The 27,838-nt window shown below is 39.2% G+C and overlaps 1 protein-coding gene across 8 annotated transcripts in view; it reads left to right on the forward strand.

The window, feature by feature from the left end:
* Positions 1-27,708, forward strand: part of cadps2 (Ca++-dependent secretion activator 2) — a 96,159-nt gene extending 68,451 nt beyond the window's left edge. The window contains exons 14-30 of one of the 8 annotated variants that reach the window (XM_079450233.1): positions 2,375-2,476; positions 3,519-3,582; positions 4,102-4,225; positions 4,401-4,504; positions 8,155-8,311; positions 11,343-11,484; positions 12,608-12,720; positions 14,903-14,930; positions 16,394-16,549; positions 16,644-16,791; positions 17,797-17,811; positions 19,452-19,526; positions 19,817-19,900; positions 20,204-20,236; positions 23,065-23,172; positions 26,436-26,540; positions 26,815-27,708. In XM_079450233.1, coding sequence (XP_079306359.1) covers positions 2,375-2,476; positions 3,519-3,582; positions 4,102-4,225; positions 4,401-4,504; positions 8,155-8,311; positions 11,343-11,484; positions 12,608-12,720; positions 14,903-14,930; positions 16,394-16,549; positions 16,644-16,791; positions 17,797-17,811; positions 19,452-19,526; positions 19,817-19,900; positions 20,204-20,236; positions 23,065-23,172; positions 26,436-26,540; positions 26,815-26,985 — 1,729 coding nt within the window. In that variant the 3' untranslated portion in view covers positions 26,986-27,708. Of the gene's footprint in view, positions 1-2,374; positions 2,477-3,518; positions 3,583-4,101; positions 4,226-4,400; positions 4,505-8,154; positions 8,312-11,342; positions 11,485-12,607; positions 12,721-14,900; positions 14,931-16,393; positions 16,550-16,643; positions 16,796-17,796; positions 17,812-19,451; positions 19,527-19,816; positions 19,901-20,203; positions 20,237-23,064; positions 23,173-26,435; positions 26,541-26,814 lie in introns of those variants that run through there. The other 7 variants (XM_079450234.1, XM_079450235.1, XM_079450236.1 and 4 more) reach the window with 7 other exon arrangements.
* The last annotated feature ends 130 nt before the right edge of the window (positions 27,709-27,838 follow it).

Here is a 27,838-nt window from a genome sequence, read left to right on the forward strand (position 1 = left end):
TTTTAGATTGTCACTTCCGACTTGTCCATGGGGTCTTGATGTGATCTGGCATCAACCCCCATTTGTTATTGGACGGCAGTTTTATTTTGTTGCTGTTGTGGTTAACTAACAGGTTGGCACAGATAGACATTCCCATAATTTTTCATCGTTGGTTAAGCCAACGTTAAACAATAATAATAATAGTGATGCTGTGAAAAAGCCTCAGGAGCGCTACTAGCAAAGTGATGTATTATGTAAGGTGAACTTGGATGTGTTTCAAGGATTGATGGGTTTGTTTAACATTAGTCCAGTCTAGGCATGGGCCGGTATGAGATTTTGGCGGTATATTAACCTTAACATCACTAAAATGTGCTATTTCCAAATGTCTGCGTATAAAAAAACGACTTTTCAACTGGACACAATACATTTCATTTTGAACCAACATATAGAACATGCGTGTCAGGTCAAAATAAAGCAATATAGTATTATAGACATAAACTTCAAACATTGAATTACATAATTAAATTATTTATTTAGCTGTTAACACAGCTCATACCTTAGAAACGATATCACAAACAATTTTAGTGGTTTTGAAAGCTTCACCTTTTAACCGCGGTATACCTTGAAACTGGTTTCTGGCCCATGCCTAGTCCAGTCACTAGGAGGATTTGTGAATCGAGAGAGACCTAATTATCGACTAAAGCTGTAAGCCTTGCGTAGTCTAGAGTTCGACCAAGTTCCGACAGCCAAGCATGAACTACATGGACTGTTAACAAGAGTGATTTCCCCCTGTGCTAACAGTTTAATTCCCAGGCCTCTTGTTAGGAGCCGTTAAACTAAGAGGACTTCCTATAGAAGTAATGAGCCTTAGCAGTACCACAGACAAAGGCACAGAGATTAAAGGGTCGATGATGAGTTTATACACTCCTTAGCCTTTACTATAATACAGAGATTTGTAAGCGCTGGTCTCTCTTTTACCCCCCCCACACACACACACACACATCTTCTGGCACTTTTCACACCAACTCATTGTGTTCTCTTGGGATTAGCGGGCTCTTTTCAAAAAGAAAAGACGGATTTTGTTTAATGGAGAGAGGGATTTGAAGAACAGACAGGTTTACAAGTTGCCTTTACCTCTGCATGTGAGGGAAAGAGCTTTTTCTACACTGCTAATCTGTGCCATTCAGAATGTATGGATGGTTTGGATAGCAGGACACAATGCCCTCCAACTTCTTTGCCTATTGTTGGTGACTTAGAACTAAAACGATTACCTTAGAAGTGTAATTGGGTGAACATACTGTATGCTGGCTACACTTGATTGTTCAGTTTTTGTGTGACAAGTATTGGATTTATTTATATTAGACAAAAATGTACAATAATTCAAGTATATGTTGGGTCACATGATGCTTTTGATTTTATTATGTTTGTTCATTTTTGAGTCTTTGCTTTCTTTCTTTTAATGATTTTATGGTTTTGTTTATGTTTGTTTTTATGTTATTTTATTAAGTAAGGGATAATGTACAGGCAGCCGGTTGTTATCGCAGAAACAAGACAGTGTGATATCTTGTATCACATTGAAGGGGATCATTTGGCAAGAACAGCCTGCTGCTTGTACATTATCCCGCTTATTACACGGCTACTTGGCACATGAGAAAAAAACAGGACATGAAATGTGAAATATTACAAGCTAATTTTTACCAAATGTAGACCTTCCGCGAGGAAAAGCCGCTTTCGGTTTTACGTTTACATTTGGCAGACACTTTTATCCAAAGCGATTTACATTGCATTATCTGAGAATAACGAACCTGCAAATGTCACGACAGGCCAATCAGAATCAAGCATTCCAACGAGATGTGCAATAAATTTAGTTATAAAATAATAATAAATCAAATTTTTTGTAATGTATTGGTGTATGTGTGTAAATATCAATTTACACACAGACATATATATATGTGTGTGTGCGTGTATACATTGAATTAAAAATGAAAAGCAAACGTATTTGTCTATTTGTAATATAAATATATATAATAATATGCATATATGATTATTTTTATTTCATGAATTAATATGAATGTGTGTGTGTATATATAATTTACTTATTTGTTTTTCAGTTTTTTTCTAAAGTAAACATACCAGTTGTGTGTTGGCTTATTCCGAGTTGGAGTTACTTGATCTGATTTGTTAAAAATATTTAGATGTTCTTTACTGTGTAAGGCTTTCTACTTGTCAATGCTTCAGTTAAAGGTCAAAGATTTGTTTTCTTGAATATTTGAGAAACGGGAAAAGGCGATTTTTTTTATACTTAAAGGACTCTATTCAAGGGCAATCCTGAAGAATGAACAGGTGCAGCGAAGTATCAAATACAAACCGGAATGTTTCCTCCCTATTTTGGCAGACCGGATGGCATGGGCACGGTTACAGAGCAGGAGAAGGAGGAGTTTGAGGAGATCAGGAGCAGATTGTTGACGTTGCTGGAGAAGCAAATCACACATTTCAGGTGAGAAAAGCTGCCACATCTGTCAGCCTGCTCTGTCTTTCATTTCCAGTCTTTAATTGAGATCGAGTCGGGCATTATTCAGAACCGTAAATATGTTTTTCACGTTTTTGTAGAGTACTGGTGTGTCAAAAGTATTAGTGCTTCTCAATAATAAATTACAAATTGCATCTGAAGGAAAAGAGATGGAGGACATGTTCTTAATATCTTTAAAGTGTCAATCCCCCTTCATCCAATCAAAAGCACAGATTATCTTGCTAGATGCCATCCAGTTTAAATGCTAATGTGGACTGGTTGATTGAATTAATCCGTGTAAACTGAAATAATAATGAAACAAAATTTTACCATAGACACTAAATGAGATCAGATGTGAAATCTCTCGAAACCAAAAACCAGCGGACAGCTGACGTGTCACAACTCAATGTACGGTTTCAACATTCACAACACCTTCTGTCAGGTCCTGGTTTTAAGTTGACTTCCCGCAGGGTCCCCTGCAGAGTTCTGGACCCACCGGTAAAGAGGGTCTTGCGGTTGAACCAGCCCCTAATAACCTGTTAAAGCCACTCGAACAAAAGCTGCAAACAAACGGCTAGGATTATGCAAATAGATAGCAGACAGAAGCAAGGCCGGCGCGGGGCGTGTCAGGGTTTACCCGCAGAGCCCGACCCAAGCTGATTAAAGCTTGTTGAGTCACTCGGTAAGTGTGCCTCTTGCCCGACACGCATGAAAAGGGGACGAGGGCTTTTCTCTAGACATTCTCACACCTGTGGTGCGAGGCCTCCGTGAAAACCACTTCTCTTCTCCTTCATTCACATGGCCTGGCATTGTCCGTATGCGAGCTGACACCTGTCCCTTCTCAACAGCCTTTGGAAAACATCTCTTTTTAAAAGACGCAATTATTATCCCATGATAGCAGAAAAACAGCAGTTCGCGATTGACTCCTTCAGCTTGCGCTCACACTTTACTAGTAGTTTTTCTTCCAAGCCTTCAGTTAATTACCACTCGAGTTTGTTTAGTCGCTCTACCCTTGTCTCTCTGCTCGTAGGTACTGTTTTCCCTTCGGGAGACCAGAGGGGGCCCTTAAAGCCACGCTTTCTCTTCTAGAAAGGGTGAGTGTCTGCTTGTTAACTGTGTGTGCTTTGCACCTCCAGCGCCTAATGAATAAAGCATGTCCTTTGGGTCATTTCTGTGAGGTTATTTTATAGGTTGGTGTATTTTATGGGGTTTGACATTAGGCTTTTAAAGGAAAAGTTCACATACAAATGAATGTTATTATTTATGGACCTTCATGTTATTCCAAATCTGACTGACTTTCTTATCTGGAAACACAAAAGAATGATTTCATGCAGTAAAAATAAATGGTGTCTGGCAATGTAACGCTCCAAAAATTGTTCCCGAGAAATTGTAATCATCAAGTTATTTTATAGTATTATTATATACCCTTTCGCTTCATATAGTCTGGTGTTAACCAACACCACGTTTATGGATTCCATTCATGGGAAATGTACTGATTCCGATATGAAATGTATACTTTTGGTCACAAAAACGCATGCCAAATGCATAAATGTGGAGAATATTCAAACGTGATAATCAAGAGCTAAGGTTTAATATAACCTAATGTTCCTTAGGCTCTTATGAAGGACATAACCACACCAGTGCCACCCGAAGAAATGAAGACGATCGTTCAGAAGTGCCTGGAAAAAGCCGCACTCATCAATTACCAGCAGTTGACTGACTACGCCCAGATCGAAGGTTTCACACAGAATACATCTGATTACCACCACACTACGTGCTGTTGCATTTGACTTTTAGCTTGGAAATCTATTGATAGAGGAAGACTGAAATCTCAATGATCTTCGTGGGAAGTAAATCGGGCAGGGTTAAGATTTTAGTTTTGGCGTCAACATTTTGTCATGTATCATTTCAGCAGACATCAGTCAGGCGTCTCCTGAGAAGAGATTGGAGGACATGATCAGACTAGGAGAGCTGTGCATAGAAGTGTTACAACAGAACGACGAGCATCACTCTGAGGTACAATCTGCCTCACTTCAGCCTGTCTGTGTGTATATCCTATTTACTATATCTAGTCTGTCTGTCTCCTATCTATACGATTTAATCTATATCTGTCTGTCTGTCCAACTGTCTCCCCGCATCCCTATCTGTCTGTCAGTCTCTGTCCTGTCGTTATATCCTATTTATCTATATAATCTATAGCTGTCTGTCTGTCTGTATGATGTGTTTTTATATAATATCTATGTTATCTATGTGTGCGTCTGTCTGTCTGTCCTGTCTTTATAGCTATCTGTCTCCTGTCTATACTATCTAATCCATATTAATCTGTCTGTCTGTGTCCTGTCTATCTAACCTATATTTACCTGTCTGTCTGACTAGCCTGTCTTTATATCTTATCTATCTTATTCAAATCTCTCTGTCTGTCTGTCAAACTCTGTCTGATCTATTTCTATCTGTTTGTCTCTGTTTTATATCTGTCTAACCGATACCTGTCTGTCAATTTCTGTTTATCCTGTCTTTCTGTCTATCTGTCTATCTGTCTATCTATCTATCTATCTATCTATCTATCTATCTATCTATCTATCTATCTATCTATCTATCTATCTATCTATCATCTCTCTCTCTCTCTCTCTATCTCTCTCTCTCTCTCTCTCTCTCTCTCTCTCTCTCTCTCTCTCTCTATCTATCTATCTATCTATCTATCATCTCTCTCTCTCTCTATCTCTCTCTCTCTCTCTCTCTATCTCTCTATCTATCTATCTATCTATCTATCTATCTATCATCTCTCTCTATCTCTCTCTCTCTCTCTCTCTCTATCTATCTATCTATCTATCATCTCTCTCTCTCTCTATCTCTCTCTCTCTCTCTCTATCTCTCTATCTATCTATCTATCTATCTATCTATCTATCTATCTATCTATCTATCTATCTATCTATCTATCTATCTATCTATCTATCTATACTTTCTAATCTACATATATGTACTGTATTTCTGTCTATTTATCAATCTATCATGTTTGTCTGCATGTGTCTGTTTGCCTGACTGTCTGTCTGTCAACATCCATAACATAAAGGGTAAGGATTTATTAAAGTCAAGTTACTGCTTGAAGTTTTTACTGCTGTAGAAGACCAGCTCGTGGTGTGCTGTTTTACGTGTTACCTAGTCACTATTACCTTCATTTGTTTTCCTCATTGCTAAGAATTTATTTTCTAATTTATTTTAATTCAATATTCCTCACAAGCAGCACTCCATTCTGCCTTTTACTTAAAGACACGACAAGATGACTTTTTCACCATTGATCCAGTCATTCCTTAAATACCGCACATCTTCCAGTCCTTCCCAACATATGTTAAAAGAAGTCCGCAGTCACATTGACGCATAATCAATCTTTGTTTATCATCAGGCCTTTTGGCGTTGCACGTTGCTCCAGAAGGTATTGCATGATCATTTCATAGCGGACTCGTGATCATTTACCGTCTCGCTCTCCATTTCCTTCGCCGCGTTGCCACAACAGCTGTTAGCGAGTGACAGCTTACCCGTCCCAATGCCAGCTTATAGTAACGCCAGAGGAAAACAACGCCCACGGCCCATCTGCACGAGGCCAGCACTCGCTAACGCTCTCACGTCAACATTTAAATAAAAAATCAAAGATAACTGATCAATCTAAAGGTGTTCAGACATCACGGCGAGAGTCGACACTCATTTCAAGCAAATGTACGGCTGTCGACATCTGTTTGCGAGGTAGGGGACTATTTTAAGGCGTTAAGCATTCGACAGCTGATGCAGGCAGCAGAGACAATGATGCCAAAACACTCAAAAACTGCTAAAGGTGTCTGAGGTGTGCCGACATTTACATCGCGTATTAAACAATGTCATTTCTATAGAGTACATTTAAATGTTTAACACCTTTACACCAAAAATATGTTTGTGCATTCATTTGTACATACAGCTGTATTTTAACACAATGTTTGCTAATATACTTTTGTGCATTGTGACATTTTCTTCTTCTCTCTCTGTCATGCTTACATCTGTAAATGAATTAGGGAAAAGAGGTGAGTTTTACTGTTTGTACTTATGCTGTGCTGTCTAATGTTGATGGTGTTGCTTTGGTATGTTCACTTGGTGTGTCGTATTGATTTTTTATTCATAATTTTGTAATCATTTATTGTCATTCATTTGTTTATTAAAATCCAAAAAGCATGGTTTAACAAAATAAATGTCAAAGCCAGGATTGTGATTTCAGAACTTTTTTCGGCTGACATTTTTAAAGTCCAGGGGGCTCTTTTTTACCACTGAACTCAAAATTCATACAATCAAACAATAAATACATCATAAAGATTGTCAATATTCAGTTTTTTTATTTATTTTGCTTCATCTGTGTTTGGAACAACAATAATGTCAAAACCTTTTTAGGGGTCGCTGTCTCTTTAAAATAATAAAGTAATCTAAGTGAATAATCTATGACCAAAATATATTTCGGAGCATGATTTAAATTTAACAAAGCTGTAAGACGTTCACTTTGATGTTTGTCACCGCTCAAAACCTGCTTCTGAAAAGCAGCGGGGACGTGCTCGCTCAAGGCCAGTGGCTGTACGACATCAAGTCAGACGAGAGTGACGCCCCCCTCCTCGCACCCACAGGAGCAATATCCACACACAATAGATTCCTTCAATAAGTTAGCATTCTCTACGCCATGTATTTTTCACTATTACTGACTGCACTTTTATCCCCATTGCTTGACGCCGACCGCTTTGGATGGAAAGTTCTTGGCTGGCGCGCCGGCATAAAGAATACGAGGTGAAAGGGACCGGCTTTCTTTTACGCTCTCATTTAAGTGGGCTGCAGCCTTCCCCAGGAATCGGGGTGTGGAAGAATGCTAAGAGAGAGACGCTTTAATGGACTTGGATCTGTTCAGAAAGGCCTTCTATGCTCATGGCAAACAATACAGAGTTGAATACAACGTGGGAGGACAGCGCCAAGCTTTTCTTCTCCTCTGGAGAATTCTGGAAGGATGTGCTCTAATACGCTGCAGTCAACCGTAAAAGACATGTGCATGGCTAATTGTCATTTCAATAGTTATGTCCGCTGCTATTTTCCAGAATCATTCAAAAAAATATAAAAAATGGCACAATGCTACATTTTGTACGTGCATCTAATTGTTAGCCTTCGCGTTGTAAATGTTTGGCACTCGAGATGAATTGTTGGCAGTTTTAACCGTTATAAATCATAGATGCATTCATTTCTGACTGTGTTTTGATATGTGAACAAACAAAGCAGCTGTGTTCTTGTAGATGGAATAGTAGAATGTTTTATTGTATTCTTTATTTTTTGCCGATATAACTCAAACTCTGGCTCAAACCAATCTACTGGCTCAAAAGCAAACCTTTCAGATCTCCCTCCCTCCCATCCATCTCCATCTTTAAATACAACGTAGATCTTTTCAAGGTCTCGTCATTCTATGTCATCTATAGTACTGCTTTTAGTTGACTTCTCGGTTTTGATGTGTCGACAGTATCATACCCTGCTTAACCATCAGTTTTTTGATGTTATTGTTTGTAATTGTGTTCTTATTTAGTGTATACCCTGCTGTTTACAATCTACTTAAACATTGAAAAAATCAAGTCTCCTAAATGTAAGTGTAAATATATGTGTTTGTCTCTATTTCATAGGCCTTCTCCTGGTGGCCGGAAATGATGGCCGAGCACGCAGAGACCTTTCTGTCCCTTTATACGGTGGACATGGATGCAGCTCTGGCAGTCCAGCAGCAAGACTCCTGGGACAGTTTCCCTCTCTTTCAGCTCCTCAATAATTTCCTACGAACTGACCGTATGTAGCATTTTTCTTTTCTTTGTTTTTGTCTCAAAGGTCCGGTGTATGAAATTTAGCGGCAGGTGAGGTTGTGAATTGCATCCAACGGCTCGCTCCACCCCTCCCTTTCGAAGCACTACGGTGGCTGACACAGAACTAAGATTTCATGGCGTCTTCGCTTCTTTGCCGAAAGAGATAACGTATTTACGAAACACACTCTGTAGAGCAGTTTGTCTGTTTAGGGCTACTGTAGAAACAACATGACGAATTCCATGTAAGGAGTATGATAGAAATAGTTCATTCTACGGTAACAAAAACATAACGCTTTGTTATGTAAGATATTTATACACCTCTGAAGACATAGTAATGTATAATATATTGCATGTCTGTCAATAGATCCTCCGAAACGTTACAGATTGGACCTTTAAAGGGACACTTCACCCCAAACATTTATTCACCCTCATGGTGTTCCATATCACTTTCTTGCTTCGGCAAAACACAAAAAAGAATTTTCAATTCAACCCATTACCGCTCCTGTTATTAACACAAAATTATCCTGCGTTAACCAAAACAGGGTTCTGAATACTGCACAGCAGGAAGTTAATGATGTGATGAAGTGCTTTTGATCTTGTGATATATATATATTTATATATATATAACAGCTAAAGCCAAGAGTTCCATTTACATTTATGCCTTTATCTGTAGTACATTCACAATACACTTGTCTAATCGCTGGGAATCAAACCTGTGATCTTAGCGTTAAGATAAAGCTTTAAAAGGGACAGTTCACACAAAAATGAAAATGCTGTCATCATTTACTCGCCCTCGAGTTCTTCCAAATCTGTGTACATTTCTTTGTTCTTATGAACAATGAGAGAAACATATTAAAAGAATGCTTGTAACCAAACATCCTGCCTTAAATACACCAGTTTGTGTGGAATATATTTGATCAATATGACAATGCAAATGGGAGCTTCTAATAACAAAGACGTGCCAGACTCAAAAAATATCAAACTCCCACAGTTACCTGCATATATGAACGTTTTTCAAGACTTAAGGTTTTCTTTTTCCTTCCATCCTACTGTTAATAAATGAACCCCCTGCTTCTCCATATACACATAGAAATGTGATGAAAGACACCTGCTGCCAAACATGTAGGAAATGGAGAGAGTAATTATTTTAGTCAAGGCATAATAGAGTGATGTGCCTGTTTTGATTTGCAGAATCAAACTGGTGGTTTTGAAGAATTAAAGAGACAGTTAGGTCTGTCCTGAAATCCTCAAGTTGTTCCAAATCCGTTTTAATTTCTCTGTTGTGATGAACACAAAGAAAATATCTTCCAAAATATCCGGAAGCATGTAAGCAAGTTTGATTTCAAAGGTGCCTCAAATGTGTTCAGTATATGATCATTTTTTTCTACTACGGTAGTCAATGATGCCCCAGAGATCTCAGTTGCTAACGTGCTTCCAAATATATTTCTTTGTGTTCAACCCAACAAAGAGGGTTTGGAAAAATTTGAGGTGAGTAATTCATGACAGAATTTTGGGGTGAACTATACCTTTAATGCATTCTGAAGTTAAAACCACACAGCAAACTAATCCTAAGCATTTGTAACTGTTTGCACTCTTTCCACACAACTGAAAAGTACTCAAATCGTTCATTGTATGGAGCTTAGAGAGTCTTTGAAAGACTAAAATAAACCAACAATGAGGTAACAATGTGTTACACCTTAAGACCCAAATCTCTTAATTTCATCGTTTTAAAAGTCTGTTGACATAAAGCGTGAATGCTCAGCACAGCTGAAACAGACACAATACATTACATGAAAGGTCTTCAAATGGAACAAGATGTTTTTTTTTCACGTAAATTTATTTTGTTGAGCAATAAGCACTCATTGGCCCAGTTTCAAAGACACGGCTCAGCTTTAGACAGGACAATGGATTAGTTGAATTAAGATTTTTTCGTTTTTATAAAAATGCCTTAGAAGAATACATTGCTGGTGTGCATCTTGGGACCAAACAATGGCACTGTTATACTTTAAGATATTTTTGGGCAAGTAATATTGAGACAGGTCACACATTCATTTTAGTCTGGGACTAGCCTTAAGCCTTTGTCTCTGAAACCGGGCCATTGTAGGTAGTAGTCGGACTGGTAAGACGTAATGTATTAAACATGCCACCGTTTGATGCATTTTAGGGACAGCACTGGGTTATAAGACACAGCGTGACACAAGACAATAAATTATATTTTCAACAGTCAAATTATGTGAATTGGCTTTTATTTTTATCGTTCATGTGTTTTGCGTAAATTAGGTTTTCATTTCTCGCTAAAATGCACATAGGCTGTGATGTGAATAGATTTCTTTTTACATTTTTTTGCGATTCGTTTTCTTTTTAAGTAGCTTTTAGACATTCACATAGACCTTTGGATTTCTGTTACATTTATTCTAACTTAAACATAATTGTTGTGACTGTTTTTTTAAGCCTGTGCGCACATGAATCTAATCTTATGATTATAAAATAGTGTTGTGACATTGACACTAAATGCTCAAATGAGTTTCATCATTGTTAAATGGTTGGGAAATTAGCTCACACACCCATGAGAGTAAAAAGACTAGTGATAATGATGAAGAACAGAGAGATGGGAATTAGACTTAATGATGTCTGAGGAGACGTGCCTCTCTCTCTCTTTGTGTCTCGCTTCACCCCCATTCCTCATGGTGATAAAACACAGTAACATTATACAGTAGCTATATTTACCTGCATTTCTGACTAAAAGGTTAAGTTACATTATAATATGTGTTAACCACAAAATAAGCTTATTATGTAAATTGACATTTTTGCATGTTATATTTCAAAGATATTTACATAAAAAGCACCAAAACAGTCAGACATGTGTAAATTGAACATGCTTGACACAAAGGTAAAAAAACCAATCCAGTAATATTTCCACCCCAGTATTAGTGTTTTTTTATCTGTCACAGTGGTTTGCTAAGTGATGTTAGTTGCCTGTTAATCTAAAACAATTACTCGCTTTATATCCTCACCAGCTCACCTGTGCAACGGGACGTTCCACAAGCACCTGCAGGAGCTGTACGTCCCCCTGGTGGTGCGCTACATCGACCTGATGGAGTCATCCATAGCTCAGTCCATCCACCGCGGCTTTGAGCAGGAGACGTGGCAGTCTGTGAAGTACGTTTATTCAAGACCGTTTAAAGAGATAGTTCGTCCAAAAATTCTGTCATGAATTTCTCACCCTCAAGTTGTTCCAGACCTGTATTAATGTCTTGGTTCTGTTGAACAAAAGATAGAAGAAGGACGGATGTTAGCAACTGGCATTTCTGAGACATCATAGACTACCATAGTAGCTGTGTTGAACACAAAAGAAGATATTTTGAGAAATGGCAGTTCTAGGGAACCTTTGACTACTATTTAAATTATTTCTACTATGGTAGTCAAGGATGCCTCCATAAAAGCTGATAGATGTTTTTTAGTTTTAAGATTACGTTGGTAAACTGTTGTTTTATTTTTTAAATGCGAGGGCAAACCAATTAACTTGCAAAGAATGGATAGATAATTAAACCTATCTAAAACATTATTATGATCTTCTTTTATAGCATTTTCTAAGTTTTACAGAGCAGTTTCCTACTGCAGTTTCATTTTTATTTTTGTGAGTGTTAATGGTACGTTTATTCATATACTGTTGTGTACCTCAGTGTTGATCCTTCAACCCGCTAAACTTTGAAGACATGGCTGCCCACAAATTGCAGTCGACACATAAACGGGACTTCAAATACAGATTATATTTGTTAAATATATTAAATAAAGATGCACCGATATATCGGCTAATAATCGGTATCAGTCGTTAAAAGCTAATTTTCACACTTTCGCCTGATAGTTTAAAAGCAGCCGATGACCAGAGCCGATATATCCTGTCAATCAAAAGAGGACAGGAAAATGCAATGAAATTGTGCTCTGTATATAGAAATTTAGTAACATTACCAGTTTGATGTTCAATATTAATAATCATTATATGAATTAATAACATTCAGAAAGTTAAGAAATATTCATCTTCAGAATAGATATTGCCAGATATCACTCTGAATAATCGGTTTTCGGAGGAGAAATTTGTTTCGGTGCACCTCTAATGTTAAACATGGCGTAAGTGTAACTAAAGTCTATTTCCTTTCTGTCTGCTTTGGTCAACACTCTCAAAATGTCTTTCTGTTTACTTAATCTGCTCTATCCGATACCAATGTACCATCTCATTCGCTGTCCTCTCAGTATTGCTTTTTAACCCTCTGATCTCTGGCAGGACCATAACCAACAATCTGCCAAGCGTACCGCTGCCCAACCTGCCTCTTAACCTTCCTCAGATGCCCAGCTTCTCTGCCCCTTCCTGGATGGGGCCGCTGTGTGACAGCACGTGTGTATGGGCCAGCTGGGCACCATCACTGCTTACTGTTCTTGACATATGCTTATTATAGCTGTAAAGGGGGCCCTTGACTCCTTAGATTCTAACCACTAAGGTTTAGAAGAACCATTCAGCCCTTTAAAGTTATTAAAATCACGGTTACACAGAAAAGAGGCTGTGTCAGATATTTTCAGTTGTAATGTCACCTTGATGCGTCTTAATCTCAGTCATAGCTATAATAAGCATTTTAATAAGCAAAATATTTAGTGTTGAATTTGGTATCTGATATGTTTTATTTAAATCACCGGTTATGTGATTGTCGTTTTAATAGATTTGAGCATTACACTACCAGTTAAACGTTTGGAGAACATTACCATTTACTTTTGAAATGAGTATGATTAAAGGATGGATTTATGTCTGGATTTCTTCACCAGACTGCATTTCAATTTAAAAACAATCAAAACTGATGAGTTGGACCAAGTAGTGAAGGAAAATGAGCCAACAAGTGGCCAGCATACTGTACGTGGGAACTATAATGATTTCAAACGCATCCCAGCATCTCATGCAGTCGGTTGAGAGAATGCCCAGAGTGTGCAGAGCTGTGATCTAGACAAAGTGTATTTGTATTAAACAAACTAACATGGGAGAGTTTTGATATGTATGAAACAGAAACACTTCAAATGAAGGTATTTCAACTTTTGTCTGGTAGTGTATTTGCTGTCTTCGCATGTGATTGGTGGTGTGTCTGTCCTCGCATTCAGCACGTTGATGCTTTGTTTCTTTGCGTTTGTGTCCATGTCATCTGGTGTTGTTGTATCCATTTTTGGCCTCCCAGGGCTCCAAATAAAATAAAAAGAAATACAAAAATAATATATAAAATAAAATGTTTTTATTGTGCAATCCAAGGTTGGTTGTTTTGTGTAAGTGATAATAACAAAAAAATACATTTAACACACCAAAAATAGTATTTACATTTATTTTTGCAAATAAACTCTTCATGTGAAGAAAATAATTTGGAAAATGTTTTTGTGCACTGCGATATCTTCCTTTTTCTCTCTCTCCCTTTCTGATTTCCTGTCGCCTCTTCAATGGACTATCTAAAAAAGCTATAAAGGGCAAAAATATGAAAAATTTGCCCGCTAAACTATTATTAAAAAAAACTTGCCCGCTAAACTATTATAAAAAAAAACTTGCCCGCTAAATTATTATTAAAAAAAACTTGCCCGCTAAACTATTATAAAAAAAAACTTGCCCGCTAAACTATTATAAAAAAAAACTTGCCCGCTAAACTATTATTAAAAAAAACTTGCCCGCTAAACTATTATAAAAAAAAACTTGCCCGCTAAACTATTATTAAAAAAAACTTGCCCGCTAAACTATTATTAAAAAAAACTTGCCCGCTAAACTATTATTAAAAAAAACTTGCCCGCTAAACTATTATTAAAAAAAACTTGCCCGCTAAACTATTATAAAAAAAAACTTGCCCGCTAAACTATTATTAAAAAAAACTTGCCCGCTAAACTATTATAAAAAAAAACTTGCCCGCTAAACTATTATTAAAAAAAACTTGCCCGCTAAACTATTATAAAAAAAAACTTGCCCGCTAAACTATTATAAAAAAAAACTTGCCCGCTAAACTATTATTAAAAAAAACTTGCCCGCTAAACTATTATAAAAAAAAACTTGCCCGCTAAACTATTATTAAAAAAAACTTGCCCGCTAAATTATTATTAAAAAAAACTTGCCCGCTAAACTATTATAAAAAAAAACTTGCCCGCTAAACTATTATAAAAAAAAACTTGCCCGCTAAACTATTATAAAAAAAAACTTGCCCGCTAAACTATTATAAAAAAAAACTTGCCCGCTAAACTATTATTAAAAAAAACTTGCCCGCTAAACTATTATAAAAAAAAACTTGCCCGCTAAACTATTATAAAAAAAAACTTGCCCGCTAAACTATTATTAAAAAAAACTTGCCCGCTAAACTATTATAAAAAAAAACTTGCCCGCTAAATTATTATAAAAAAAAACTTGCCCGCTAAATTATTATTAAAAAAAAACTTGCCCGCTAAATTATTAGTTGTGTCCTAATCATTTGTTTAGTTTGGAGCCCTGCTTCCTTCGTGGCTTTGTTGTCATAATCCCATGATTCCTTGGCTAAATGTTTAACACAGTTGTGTATTTGATTTTACAGAGGGCAAGGAATTCATTTGCCTGATATTTTGTGAGTACCGCAGACATTTGAACACTTCACACGGTTGTGTTTGTGATGTCAGCTATGTTTTCCGTTTCACTACGAAATACAACAAATTCTCCCTTCACCGCAAGCCGTTTAAAAGATAATTCACACGGGCGCGTGAGCCTCCATAAACATTCATTTCTCTTCTGATATGTGGAGAGGCGGCCACATATTGGCAGTTCATTGAGAGAGCGTTTAATCCCGCTGTGAGCGTGTGATGTGTTTTGTGTCTCACGGTATAATAAAAAACAACTCTATTTTCTTTCTTCTGTCGGGGGTTATCATCAGGGTAACACTATAGTATTGTTACCTGGTGCACTTGTGTCGGGTACACAATACAGATTAGATCAAAATACAGGTCTGATTTTTTTGTTATAGTCACGCTACAGTGTTTTCAACTACACTGTATCAAATGTGTTAATCTCAGAACAATCGACCGCTTTAAACTCGAGTTGTAAACGGTGTCACTTAAGAAGGACTTGCGGCGGCCAAGAGAGCTTAAATCACATCAGAAAGTTAAATTAGATCCGTCTCAATTAACTCCAAGAGTGTGAACTGCAAAAGCACACCAGCTTTCAGGCCTGAAAATGTGTCTGTAGTGGGTGTAGTCCTGTGGGTGACTGTCAGAGGGGACTCTGTGGTTAGCTGGTTGTTAGTTTCAGCGAGAACTTTGTGTTCCCCTCCAGGGAGTCTCTTCGTCAGGCAAGAAACTCGTCCATTTGTTCAGACCGCCTCTTTCATTTGCTCGTACGGGCTCGAGGCGGAGACGCGGACCCCCAAGGGGGCCCTCGCGGACCATGTTGCCGCTAATTAATCGAGTGGGAGATTTCACTCGCCCCTTTTAATTGCACAGCGGACTTTGCCAAACGATTTATTTTCCCGGAACGCCACTTGTGAAGGTAACAGTCTTTTAACAGCGAGAGGAATGAGTGCCCTTTTTCCGTTGCCGGGCACTTGGCTCCGAGCGCTTCAATGGCGCTTGCGCACACCCCGACTTCACGTTGCCGTGTTAACTGCGGTTGACACGGCGATGTCGCTCCATCTGTCTCGCTTGGCGGAGATCTCTTGAGCCTCATCAAACCCAGCGGAGTCTTGCACACAACATCAGTTGAAATTGTGGTCGATTTCGACTCCCCGCAGCTTGTGAAACAGCTACTGTTAGACATGAGAATGCAATCTGCTGCGGTTCAGTCAGCTGGGTGCAGACTGACCTTTTTATCTCTTTTTAGTCATTTGATTGTGCATTTTGCAATTTTGGGCGACTTATTTATTCATAAGGCGACTTTAAAGTAATAAACCCAGACACCTTTAAAAGAACAAAAATATAAACCGTGATAAAATAATAAATAATACATTTATAAGTAAATAATAAAATATTAACAAACATTGCATTCGAAAGAAAGAAGATGATACACATGTTGACATTTCACATTTTCAATCTTCTTCAGCAATGGTTCTGCCACATCAGAAGATCTCTTCTGGAAGCTTGATGCTCTGCAAATGTTTGTGATGGACTTACACTGGCCGGAGCCAGAGTTCGCCAAACATCTGGAGCAGAGACTCAAACTCATGGCCAGTGATATGATGGAGGCCTGTGTTAAAAGGTGGGTTTTAAAGTTTTTATCCAACCAATGAAACGTGGTCCTCTTAAATGATTCGTATTATAAACTGCTATTTGTTTGTTCAACCCACCTCTAGGACCAAAGCTGCCTTTGACTGCAAAATGCAGAAGTCCAGCAAGTCCACGGATTTCCGTGTCCCCTTGTCCATCTGCACTATGTTTAATGTTCTCATGGATGCCAAGAAGCAGTGCTCCAAGCTGTGCGTTCTCGATCAAGGTCAGGAGGTACGTCAAGATACAACCAGCACTTTGAGCGAAGACACTTCTATCTTTACACCAGTAAAAGTCTAATGAACACCATATGGCTCAAGAGAAATACTGCATTTGTTCGATTGACAGCAAAGGTGATAACTAGATTAAGAACATAGAGTATTACACTATGTGATGCTGTTTGAAGTGCAGAGGTTTGAAGTGCAGATGCAAAGGTCCATTTATCATCTTTTTATATACTTTATTTATATGTGACTTTTCAGTTGATGTTCAAAGGTGTGATTGGTCTGTATAAGTATTTGTGTTTACTTTTCTGTGGGTGATATGATCACCATCTCTTCTAGGATGTTTTGTCAGAGATTAACCATGACATTTAAGGTTCATGGCAGTCTTCTAAAGACTTCATAACTGCCATTTTAAGTTAAAAGAAAGCCAAACAAGCCAAGCTAATGACGCATTTCCAAGTTTTATAGGAAATTACATGAGAATTGAGATTTCTGTAGTTGGGAGTGAAGGTTTGACTAGAAATCTTTATCGGGGGAGTAAGATATCAATTGTGTTGTCTTGAATATGGCCATTAGGTAACTGCATAGCAACATGGTAACAAAATTAGCAGCACCTTTCAACATTGCTGCAGTGAGTTTTTTACGGGCAAATACCAAATTTTTTGGCAGAAAGTGCAAAACGCATCTTCATTTTGCAGTACTGTTCTGCCAGTGGCACAGAAAATTACACACTTCATCTTAACACATCACTCTAGACTCAACATCTCACTTGGCACATTATCATTTAGAGTTGAAGTCGGAGGCATTTAGAGTTAAAGCTTAAGGTACCTTGGTTTATATTTATTCTTCCTGTGGGAATAAGTAACTTTGGCATGCTTTTATTTATTGCATTTTTGCATATTTTACATAATTTCATTGATTCTTAAGGACTCTGCGTTATGCAACTCTTAATCATTCACGTCTGTTTCTCTTCGTTCATTCCCGCATGTCCTGCACATCATTGCATGAATCCAAGGTTGACCAACAGTGGGTAAGTGTCACTCTCACAGTGTACAATTATCTCTCAAGTGGAGTCAATGCATAACAGCTCATCTCTAAACATACTTATTTATTTAACCACATCAGTGACCAAGTCCTGAAATGATTCCTTATATTTTTTATTTATTAGTATTAGTTTTTTGAAAACACGAGCAGCTGTCGTTTGATCGGGTGCCCAGAGTTGAAAAATACTCAATTTGGGGCAGAACGCTGCGCCTGCATTGGGCGTTTTAAGCCCCGAAAAAGCGCCTAAGTGGACACAGCCCCTTAGATTTAGGAAAGCTTCTTAAAATAAAAGTAACACATACATATAGTTTAATCTCGCTCCAGCATGATGCTTATTTCCATGTACAGTATGTAGATTTCATTCCACGTAGTTGATGCTACTCTTTTCCAGCCCTTACAAAGAAGCAGATGGTAACTACGCATATATAGTTTCATGCTACAGTGTCATGTAAAGTCAGTATCCTCGCGTTGCAAGATCGACAATCTGTGGTGAGAAACCAGCACTTTATATTCATTTACATTAGTAATGGGTTGAAAGGCATTTTTCGTCACTCAGCCGATTTTCTGCCAGGGCGAATCGCAATTAATGGCCATCAGCGCAAGCCGGCGCATTTCAAAAAGACTTCATTCAGAAACAAAGAAAACATTTTTTTACCCGAGTTTGCCTGCCACTTTATTGCGAAGTACAAGGTTATGCTTTATAAACCGCCATCTCGCTGAAGTGACTCTGAAGTGGATGGCTACCAGATAAATGTTTTCAAAAGACGGTATTGTTCTTTTGGTTTTCACACACACAAGCAAAGACACACACTCCCATTTAATCTGCTCTAATGCGAAAAAAAGCCCTCGTATAAAAGCAAACATGGAAGTGTTAATTGAGGTAAAAAGTCCTCAAGATTCTCCTATAATGCCATTTATGAAAAAACTGCCATTTCGCGCGAAGGGATAAAAGGTGAAAAGAAAATTAGGGATGCTGACAGTGACCTCTTAGCACCCTCAATTTGTCACCGATCTGCACGCATTGTTGATTGAAATTTTTAATTTGGGTGTCCTTTAGATTTGCTGTGAATGGGCATTGTTGGCAGAGATGAACTTCTGCGTGCAGCTCGCAGCTTGTATGCAGCTCAGGCATCTATTCAGCGCTCTCAAATGGATGTTCTCTCTCTCGTACCTCCCCCAACCCCTCGCATTCTTCTTCTCTCTTTTCCTTGCAACTTTTTTTACACCGTCAAAATAGGTGAATAAGACTTATCAGACGTGAAATGGCGGATTAATTGAATGCAGCGTTAGCCTTTGGTCGCCGCAGCTGGACGGGTTCTTTAGAAAAACACAAGGCTGCCCTAATTGTGGCCCGCACAAAAACTATCCTTCAAATTCCTTTGCCCTAAACGAGAGCAGGAATTCCATTCATGGCCATAATGGGCCTAATAGCTGCTTAACTCAGGCCTATTACACAGAAGGATTTCTTTCCTTCTCCCAGAACACGTCTTTGTGAATGCGCTGGGAGAGGTTGTTCTTTTCGGACGACCTGCCATCCAGTTAGCTCGAATCAAAGTTTCCGCCGATCGCCTGTCGGTTTATTTCTCTGTCATATTTGTTAACTTTTTTCTCCATGTGTGTCCGCAGCAACAGTACCACTCAAAAATCGATGTCCTGATCGATGAGGCCTTTAAGGAAATGACCTCCTCCTTGGTCTCAAAGGTACTCCCTTCAGCCATTATTTTGCCGCCTTCTGAGCCGACAAATCCAAATTTGGCTTTTGCCCATTCTTTTCAGCCGGCCCTTACCCACTCCTTACTCCTCTCTCCGAATGAATGGATGAATGTGTATTTTTTTCATACATACTCAGTTTGAGTTGCATTTGGAGGGTGTTGCTGTAGTTTACATTTTCACTGTACCATACTGTGTCCTAAATTGTTAATTGTTGCTTTGCGCCAAAGCCGTTAATGCCTGTGTGTTGTCACGCACGCATTTCTTCTTGGCTTTCACAGTTTGCAGCTGTTTTAGACGGGGTGTTGTCCAAACTCTCACGATACGACGAGGGAACATTCTTTTCTTCCATCCTCTCTTTTACGGTAAGCATTTGAACAGTTATCCACACCCACACCCTCGTCTGGCATCTCTTTTCGGACGGATCAGTGATTCCCAAACAGGGCTTGTGTACGAAGGCTCAGAGTCCACTTGAAATGATTTAGCTTTTGCTGTCAATAGATGTAATGTAATGTTTTCACCTACAATATCAATGTTTTTAAATTGAGTAATATTCATGTATTTCTAGTTTGATGTTGATGAAGCAGTTACAGCATTGAGCTTTGTAAATGAGGTGACTGTCAACCAAAATACATTAAACAAAATATATACTTTTTATTGCATTTAAGGTAAAAGCAGCAGCCAAATATGTGGATGTCCCTGTAAGTCGAATTTGTAAATATCTGCACGTTTCCGACATTTGTTGAAATATTGTTTGTGCTTTTAAATGCATTTGTGTCCGTTCATGTGTTTGTATTATTTATTCAGCTTTGCCAAACATTCCCATAAAGGCCTTATGTGTATTATTTCACCATTCCTTAATACGGTTTCATTTTTTATAATTTGGGATTTGAGGCCAAATGAAAAAGAGTTTGGAGCGTCTACAAAGGCTGGCGGTGCAAGACTAATTAACAAGACGATTGGCTTGAAATCAGTCTCACGATCTGCCGACGTGTTGACAATGGGCCGTGAGCAAGCAGAAAGAGCGTAACACAGTTGAGGGAAAGTCTGAGTAAGCACGTGACCTGAACCGAGACGTTTCGAAGTCTTTCGAAATTTAAACATGAAGCTTTTAGGCATTCCAGTTGTTTTCGTCTTTATCTGACCAAATGGAGTGTGTTCATACAGTACGCTTGCATGGTATGTAATGGCACCAAAATATTTCGGAAACCACACTTATAAATGTGTATCATCCCTGTCCTTCCGAAACCTCAGATGCCCAAATTCGCCATTTCCAGGAAATGGAAAAAAAGACTACTTTTTAAATGATTAAATACTGTTTTATCAAAGTTGACAAGCACGTTTTAATATGTATTATGAGTTAGATATTTGCAAAACCCAGCGAAAAACAAAGGGTGACTTATAATAATGATTTATGGCAAAACAAAACGAAATATGGAGGTACAAGATTTCAGAAGGACAGCAGCGATATATTGCCTTAGATTAGAAAAGTTCTAAGCTAAGTGGCAAACCAATTACTTACCATTTACACTATGACTTAATGCATTTTTTGCTATTTCTTAAAACAGAATTAAGTTTTACCACATACTCTATGTCTGACAACCCTAAAAACCTTTAACATAACATGTATTGTATTGTATTCTTTTCTGTGTGAATTCAACACAATCTTACCTGTAACTATTTTATGAGGTGACCAATTCGTATGAATTCGCACGGTACGTTTCAGTACAATTTTCTCTCGCCCCAGTGAAGTAATGTTTAGGGGTTAGATGAGGGCCTTCAGAATTCTTTTTTTATAACTGTACGTTTTTGCACGATTCACATGATACAAATTTATACAAATTACATTTAATCATTTTAACTTGATATGAAATGAAAAATCTCTTGATGACTTATTTTTGTTTAATGTTTGCCAAGTTGCACTTTTCGACAAGTTACATTTAGTTTGATGTTTTATTTTTACTGCAATGACTTTCATTAATGTGTGAGTTTGGCTTTTATCCAAAAACGTTTTGATGCCACTGTACAGCACATTAAAGCAACTAAGAAGATTAACAACAAAAGTCACTCAACCCCCAGATGTTCGTGTGATTCAACCCCCGTCACTCCAGCTGAGCTCTTGGTATCCCATCTCCCCCTCAATTATATTGTAACCTCCACCTTGCGCTTTTGTGCAGAAAGAACGCTGCTCCGCGTAAAGCCCTTTCATAGCTCTCACTCAAGCCTGAGAGGGAGGGACGGGCCTGGCTGTGGTCTGGCCTTTGGCACCGAACATTGCCGGGCTCTTGTCACGAAAGGTTAAGCTTCTCTGCTCCCTTGCCGAGGCTGCCGCTTGAGAGCTCGGGCTTTTTGGCACGACGCCCTCACGATAGCTAGCCGTTAACGCGCTCGTTCGCACATTCACACCCGCGCGAACATGCACACGGGCGCTTTGTTGTGGCAGCGTTAATGCAAACGGATTTTGCTGATTTTCAGACATGTCGTGCGCGCGCTCTTGCACACCTGCACCTGGCCGGTGAATGAGGGGGTGGCAGGATGCCAGGTTTACAGTCCTGTGTAATTACTGCGCATTTCGTCTCCACTTCCCTTTCTACTGTTTCCCATCCACTCTGTTTAACCAGTCATTAACCCGCCGTTAATCACACCGTCCCACAACTCTCCATTCATTCTCACACCCGACCCACACCCAACTGCTTCTGCATTGTCTGGCCTGACGGATGGGGCCAGTTGTGGGTCCTCCCTAGCTGGCTTGATTGTGTTTGTGGGAGAACTCTGTGCAACTTGCAAGGAGATCGCGTTTATGGGCCTATCGGTCCATCAGGTGGCCTTCTCTGAGCGATGAGGGGAGGTTAAAAAGACCCCATTTTGCAATTCAACCCAAAACCCTTCTGCGGCTTCAGTGGAAAGGGAGTTGGTTTTCCAGCATCTTAGTATTTTGGGTAATAATTCGTTTTATTGTTCATTTGGACAGATCATTAATTTGCTACAGAAATTCATACATATTCTGTTAAGTTACATGTGTCGGTCCATCACTTTTTTGAGTCGGGGTGCTGACAGAAGGCCGGTGTTCAGGTGTCTGTTCACTCTCTTATAATAAGAAGATTAAGGGGGGCTTCCAAGCCCTCGGGTTACATCAGTCCTCATGTCATGGGTGGGAAACGTGTCACGCCAATTATTGCTCTATTAGGGCGTTTTCCATGTTTGTAACACCCCCAGTGTGAAGAGAAATATTTTCCACAGGTTAAAAGATTGCTTTTATCGGGTTGTACATACTGCTTTTAGTTACTGTTTTTATATCAAAAAAACATTCTTTTTGCCAACTTTTTAATTCACCCATCTGTTTTAGTTCACCAAAAGGATTTCATCATGAACTCATCCTCATGTCATTCTAAACCTGTATGACTTTCTTTCTTTTGAAACAACAGATATTTTGAACAACAAAATAAAAGAATTGCTTTGCAACCGCATCAATAATATCGACTTAAGGAAGCTAATGACGTTAAATCTGTTGTCAATTCCTCTTTGACAGAAACCCGGCATGGATCTAGCAGATACTTGCATCACCTTTGTGAGGCAGAACCAGGACATTCTACGAGACCGTGTGAACGATGAGGTGTACACAGAGAAGATCTTTGACGTAAGTTCAATGTACAGTCGGACAGTTTTCAGAGAACGGATCAGTTCACTTTTACTCCTGTGCTCCCAAATGACTTAATTCAGAAACAGCAGTTTATTGTTAATACGAAAAATACTGTGTCCAAATGTCATTTTTTTGCCTTATATTGTCACTGTTTAAAGAACTAAAAACCGTTTTGCCTATTCACAAATGTTGCAGATGAGCTCATAAGGGTGTTTTCATCCCCTTTTAAGTGATTTCCACATATCTTTGTGATTATTTAAAAGAGAATATTGGAGAAAAAAGAGAATAGGGCCAATTTATGACGCAGGCTGGATTCAAACTTGCATCTCCCAAATAAGCACCATGCCTCAACATGTCTGGAATGTGAGGATTTCCCGGCTTTACAGGATACTCTACACTTTTCAAAATAAAGGTGCTTAGAAGGTTCTTCACAGCGATTCCATTGAATGGTTCTTAGTGGAACCAAAAGGGATTCTTCTGAGAAAGGTTCTTTAAAGAACCATCTCCTTCTATAATCTCAAGTACCCTTTTCAGCACCTTTTGTGAAACAGGAAGTTCTATGGATGTTAAATGTTCTTTATGGAACCACCTTTATTTTTAAAAGTGTATTTTTGAGTCTGAGACTACTAGTTTAAATGATTAAAATGATTACATTATATTATAAGCATAACAATCTAAGTAAAAAGTTGAAAAAAAGGAAATGCCTGTTTTCTTAATATTTTGTGTGCCCAAATACATTTATGTTTTTAAATATAAAATATAATATTCACAAGCTTGCATTCAAGCTTATACAGTCATACAAGTCAACATGATCTTTTACAAATTGTTTTTTAATTATAGTTATTTAATTAGTGACACGAATAAATATGTCTTGTTCATTTCACATCATACTGTTGCTTTAAATGTTTTAATAACTTAGTGACTTGTTTATTTCCAGGTTTAAATACGATTTTAAATGTTTTTCATGATTGTAGATCAGCAACAGACATTTGCTCCAGCCAAATACATTTCCCATCTTAAAACCTAGTCTTTCTTCATCCTTGTTCCCGGCCCCTCTCTTCAGCAGTGAGTATTGTAGAGCTGAGGCAAGGAGAGGTGAGAGGGCTGGGGAAAGTTTTTGTAAGAAGAGGCAATGAGGCCTCAACAAGAGCACTCATCAGCCCACTGTGACCACTTCCAGTGCCTGAATACTCACCCAGGGCTCCTGTTGACCCGAGAGAGAGCTTGAAGGAAGGCTCAAGTGTACCCTACTACATGTGCTACCTTAATTTTGTTTAGAACACACTGCTCATACATCTAAGAAACACGATTTAGAGACAGTAGATCTATACAAGGACACCATCACTCTAGAGAAAACACACTCGCACAACCCGATTGGCTTTGAAAACGTTCTATTTCTAGCGAGATTGGAGAGATGCAGTGTTAGATGCCTCCTCTTGATTCATTAGACCTTTGGCGAGGCCGCTGATGGCACCGTATGAGCACAGGCGAGCGGAATGGATGTGCCCCTCGCGCCATCAGCTCTTAATGCGTGTCAGGCGCACACAGTCACGCATCTGGAGACAACTCGGAGAGAAGGTCGCCACGTGTCAGCACAGAAGCTTCCTCATCAAACAGCACGCGCGCTTTTGCGCCCCTGCATCTCCAAGCATCTCTTTATACGCTTTCGGTTTCGAAACGCCTAATCTAATTCGTTCGCAGCTCCGGGCGGTTAACTGTTCGGAGGGCGACGCCTTTGCAAAAGTTTTCGTTCCTCCACATCATCGCGTATATATTTCCACCTAGAAGAGCGCGTAATTGCGCAGTCGCTTCCTAATCAAACTGAAGGCCGACGTGCGTCAAAAACCGAACACCACAGCCCGACGGGAGATGCGTCGGGAAATTAGAACACCAGTCGCCGCATGCCCTTGCAGGCTGCGGTTTGTTTGTCCGGCGGCGCTAAATGACCGCGATTAACGGAGCGACGAGGTCCGCACGGCAGGAGGTCACGGCCTTCAGTCTGGTCACAGGTGCCCTCCCCTGCCTCTCTAATGAAGCGCACAAGTTGACACTTAAGCGCGTGATTAGAAACACTCAGGACGGAGATGCGTCCGGCCACCACTACGGAGAAATGCGTCGTCGCAACAATTAGACCACCGCCGTCTGTTTCCCCCGCCCAGCCTAAGTGCTTCAATTAAGTGCCGTCTCATCATTCTGGTTTGTCGCTTTTGCGTTATATGGGTAGGAGCCTTGATTACTATTTCGATGTTTGGAAGCGTTTACGCGCGCGTTGAAATTGGAAAGCAAATGCATTTAAAGGAAAGCCTGAGGGTGAACGCGATTTAAATGAAACCAAGATGAATGAAAGCAGGCACGGCGATGAGACTAAATGACAATTACAAAACGAAATAGACGACACCTTGACCTGGCATACTAACGTCTCACTGAACTGAATACAGTCATTTGCAAGCGCCCGTATCCAGAGAAGCGCGTAACACCCTGAGTGTCTGGTGAATCAGGACAATCGAATTTCAATCTTTTTTAACTTGGTGTAGCTTGAGCTAAGGATTTCCGAATAATATTACCGATCTGAATTCAGACCGATCTATTAGACGCGAGATGGAGTCAAAGCAATTCACCTCCGGGTCGCGTTATGATTAAAGAGCGTTTGTTTGTTTTTCCTTTTGCGGCCGTCGACCTCATGGAGCTTCTTTGACGAAGGCGCCGTGATGTCGGATCGCGGAAATCCTGGCTTCTGGGTTTATTTGTTATTATACGAGGTGTCCTCGGGTGAAGTCAAACGAATACGTTACACGTCATTTGAATACACGGCGTTTAGTGCGCCGCGCGTGCCCTTCACGCGCAGATTCAAGGGTTAGCCTTGTAATTAGTAGGTTCAGTATCTTTAGCTGTAATCGGTTTATTATTGTGTGTGAACATGACATCAGATCGTAGTTGGGGCGAGAGAAGATGCTTGCAGCAAGTTCAGTAACGAGGAATGGATTAATGAAGGCTCTTCAAGTGGATACGTTAAACAATTCGTGATTTTAATACAGCAAAATAGGTTATACCTTTTTCTAAGAAAAGTGTATTGTACGTTTTTTTATCCAATTGAATTAATAAAATGGAAGTGTAAAGAATCATAAATGACTTGTAATTCAGTGCAATAACCAAAGTGAGCTTTTCATGGATCACATCTTTTTATATGTTTAATTGGAGTGGATTTGTGCTTCATTGTTTATGTCCCCCTTGGGTCAAGGTAGCTCTCTTTATATTCACAGCAATGGTACAACTCCTTCATGAAGGCAGTGTGCGTGTGGCTGACGGACAGGCTGGACCAGCAGCTGCATGTCTACCAACTCAAAACGCTCATCAAGATTGTCAAGGTAAAAACGAATACGGTGTGAATACGCTTTTGTTTGGATTTCTGTTGATGCTAATTGACCATGACAAAAAGTGTCAAGTTCATCTTGGCTGCACAAGGAATGCCATTATCCATGAATGAGAGATTAATTAGTGTACGAGTGCTGTTTCGGCAAAACCCTGACATGTGCTCTCGAGCAGAAGTCAAAAAGTAAAATCAACGCGGAAAATTGTCCTTCATACTGTCATTGTTTTGAGCTATTCTTTGTGTGTTTGCATCTTTCTTTCCTCGTGCAGAAGTCGTACCGTGACTTCCGGCTACAAGGCGTGTTGGATGGCACCTTGAATAACAAGAGCTACGAGACCGTTTACAACCGGCTCACCATCGAAGAAGCCATGGCGGCCGTGTCCGCGGCGGACGGCCTGCAGGGCATCACCATGAGAGACAGCGACGAAGAGGAGGGTTGAATCAAATGCACCTACACGGATAGTCGACACACAAAAGTCGTTACAAGGAGGCCAGATCTCAGCTTTTCTGATCGGAGCTCACACTTTATGCTCCCCAGTCAGTGCTTCAGTGCCCTCTTGTCTAAACTACAGTATAATGATGTCACCACGCTTGTACAAAACTCTCATTGGCCATTTACAGGCAAGCTCCAGTGTCTCTATTGTTTTGTATTTGATGTGCGTTATTTGGCGGCCCGTGGCGAAACCGGGCAGCCTCGAAACGTGATTGTCCGAAATGTTAGGGGAAAAGCACTTGAATACGCCAATTTAGGAATGCTTAGGCACAGATCAATCAATGATTTGTATGTGTGTCATAGATGAGTTGCACTGGCATGAATAAAAAATACAGAGCGTGAGGGAGGTAGAGTCTGCTTATGTGCTGTTGTCTGCATCAGCTTGGGATCCTCAGGCCAAAGCCATAAATATGGCGAATGAAATGCTAGCTGTTCACTGTTTATCCAATGATATTTTGACACTGTTTCACTCAATAGCTATGATTCTTCTGTGGAAGTTATGATTGAGTGGATCTTGTATAGTTTGTTGTTGATGTCCAACTATGTTTCAAATCAAAGAATATATGTCTATGAATTTTAACAAGAGTTGTATATTTCTATTGTCTTTGTGCACCTGAGTTTGCCCAGGTGTCTTTGAAATGTGCTAGAATTAAAGTGTTTTTAATGTCACATCTCTTGTGTTTATGTTTGTTATTAAATGTGTGTTTATATATATATATATATATATAAATATAAATATATATATATAAATATATACATTAACACAATGCATATAAACAATAAAAACCTGTCTGAACAAC

The sequence above is a fragment of the Barbatula barbatula genome (genome assembly GCF_947034865.1).
Source record: "Barbatula barbatula genome assembly, chromosome: 25".
NCBI lineage: Eukaryota > Metazoa > Chordata > Actinopteri > Cypriniformes > Nemacheilidae > Barbatula > Barbatula barbatula.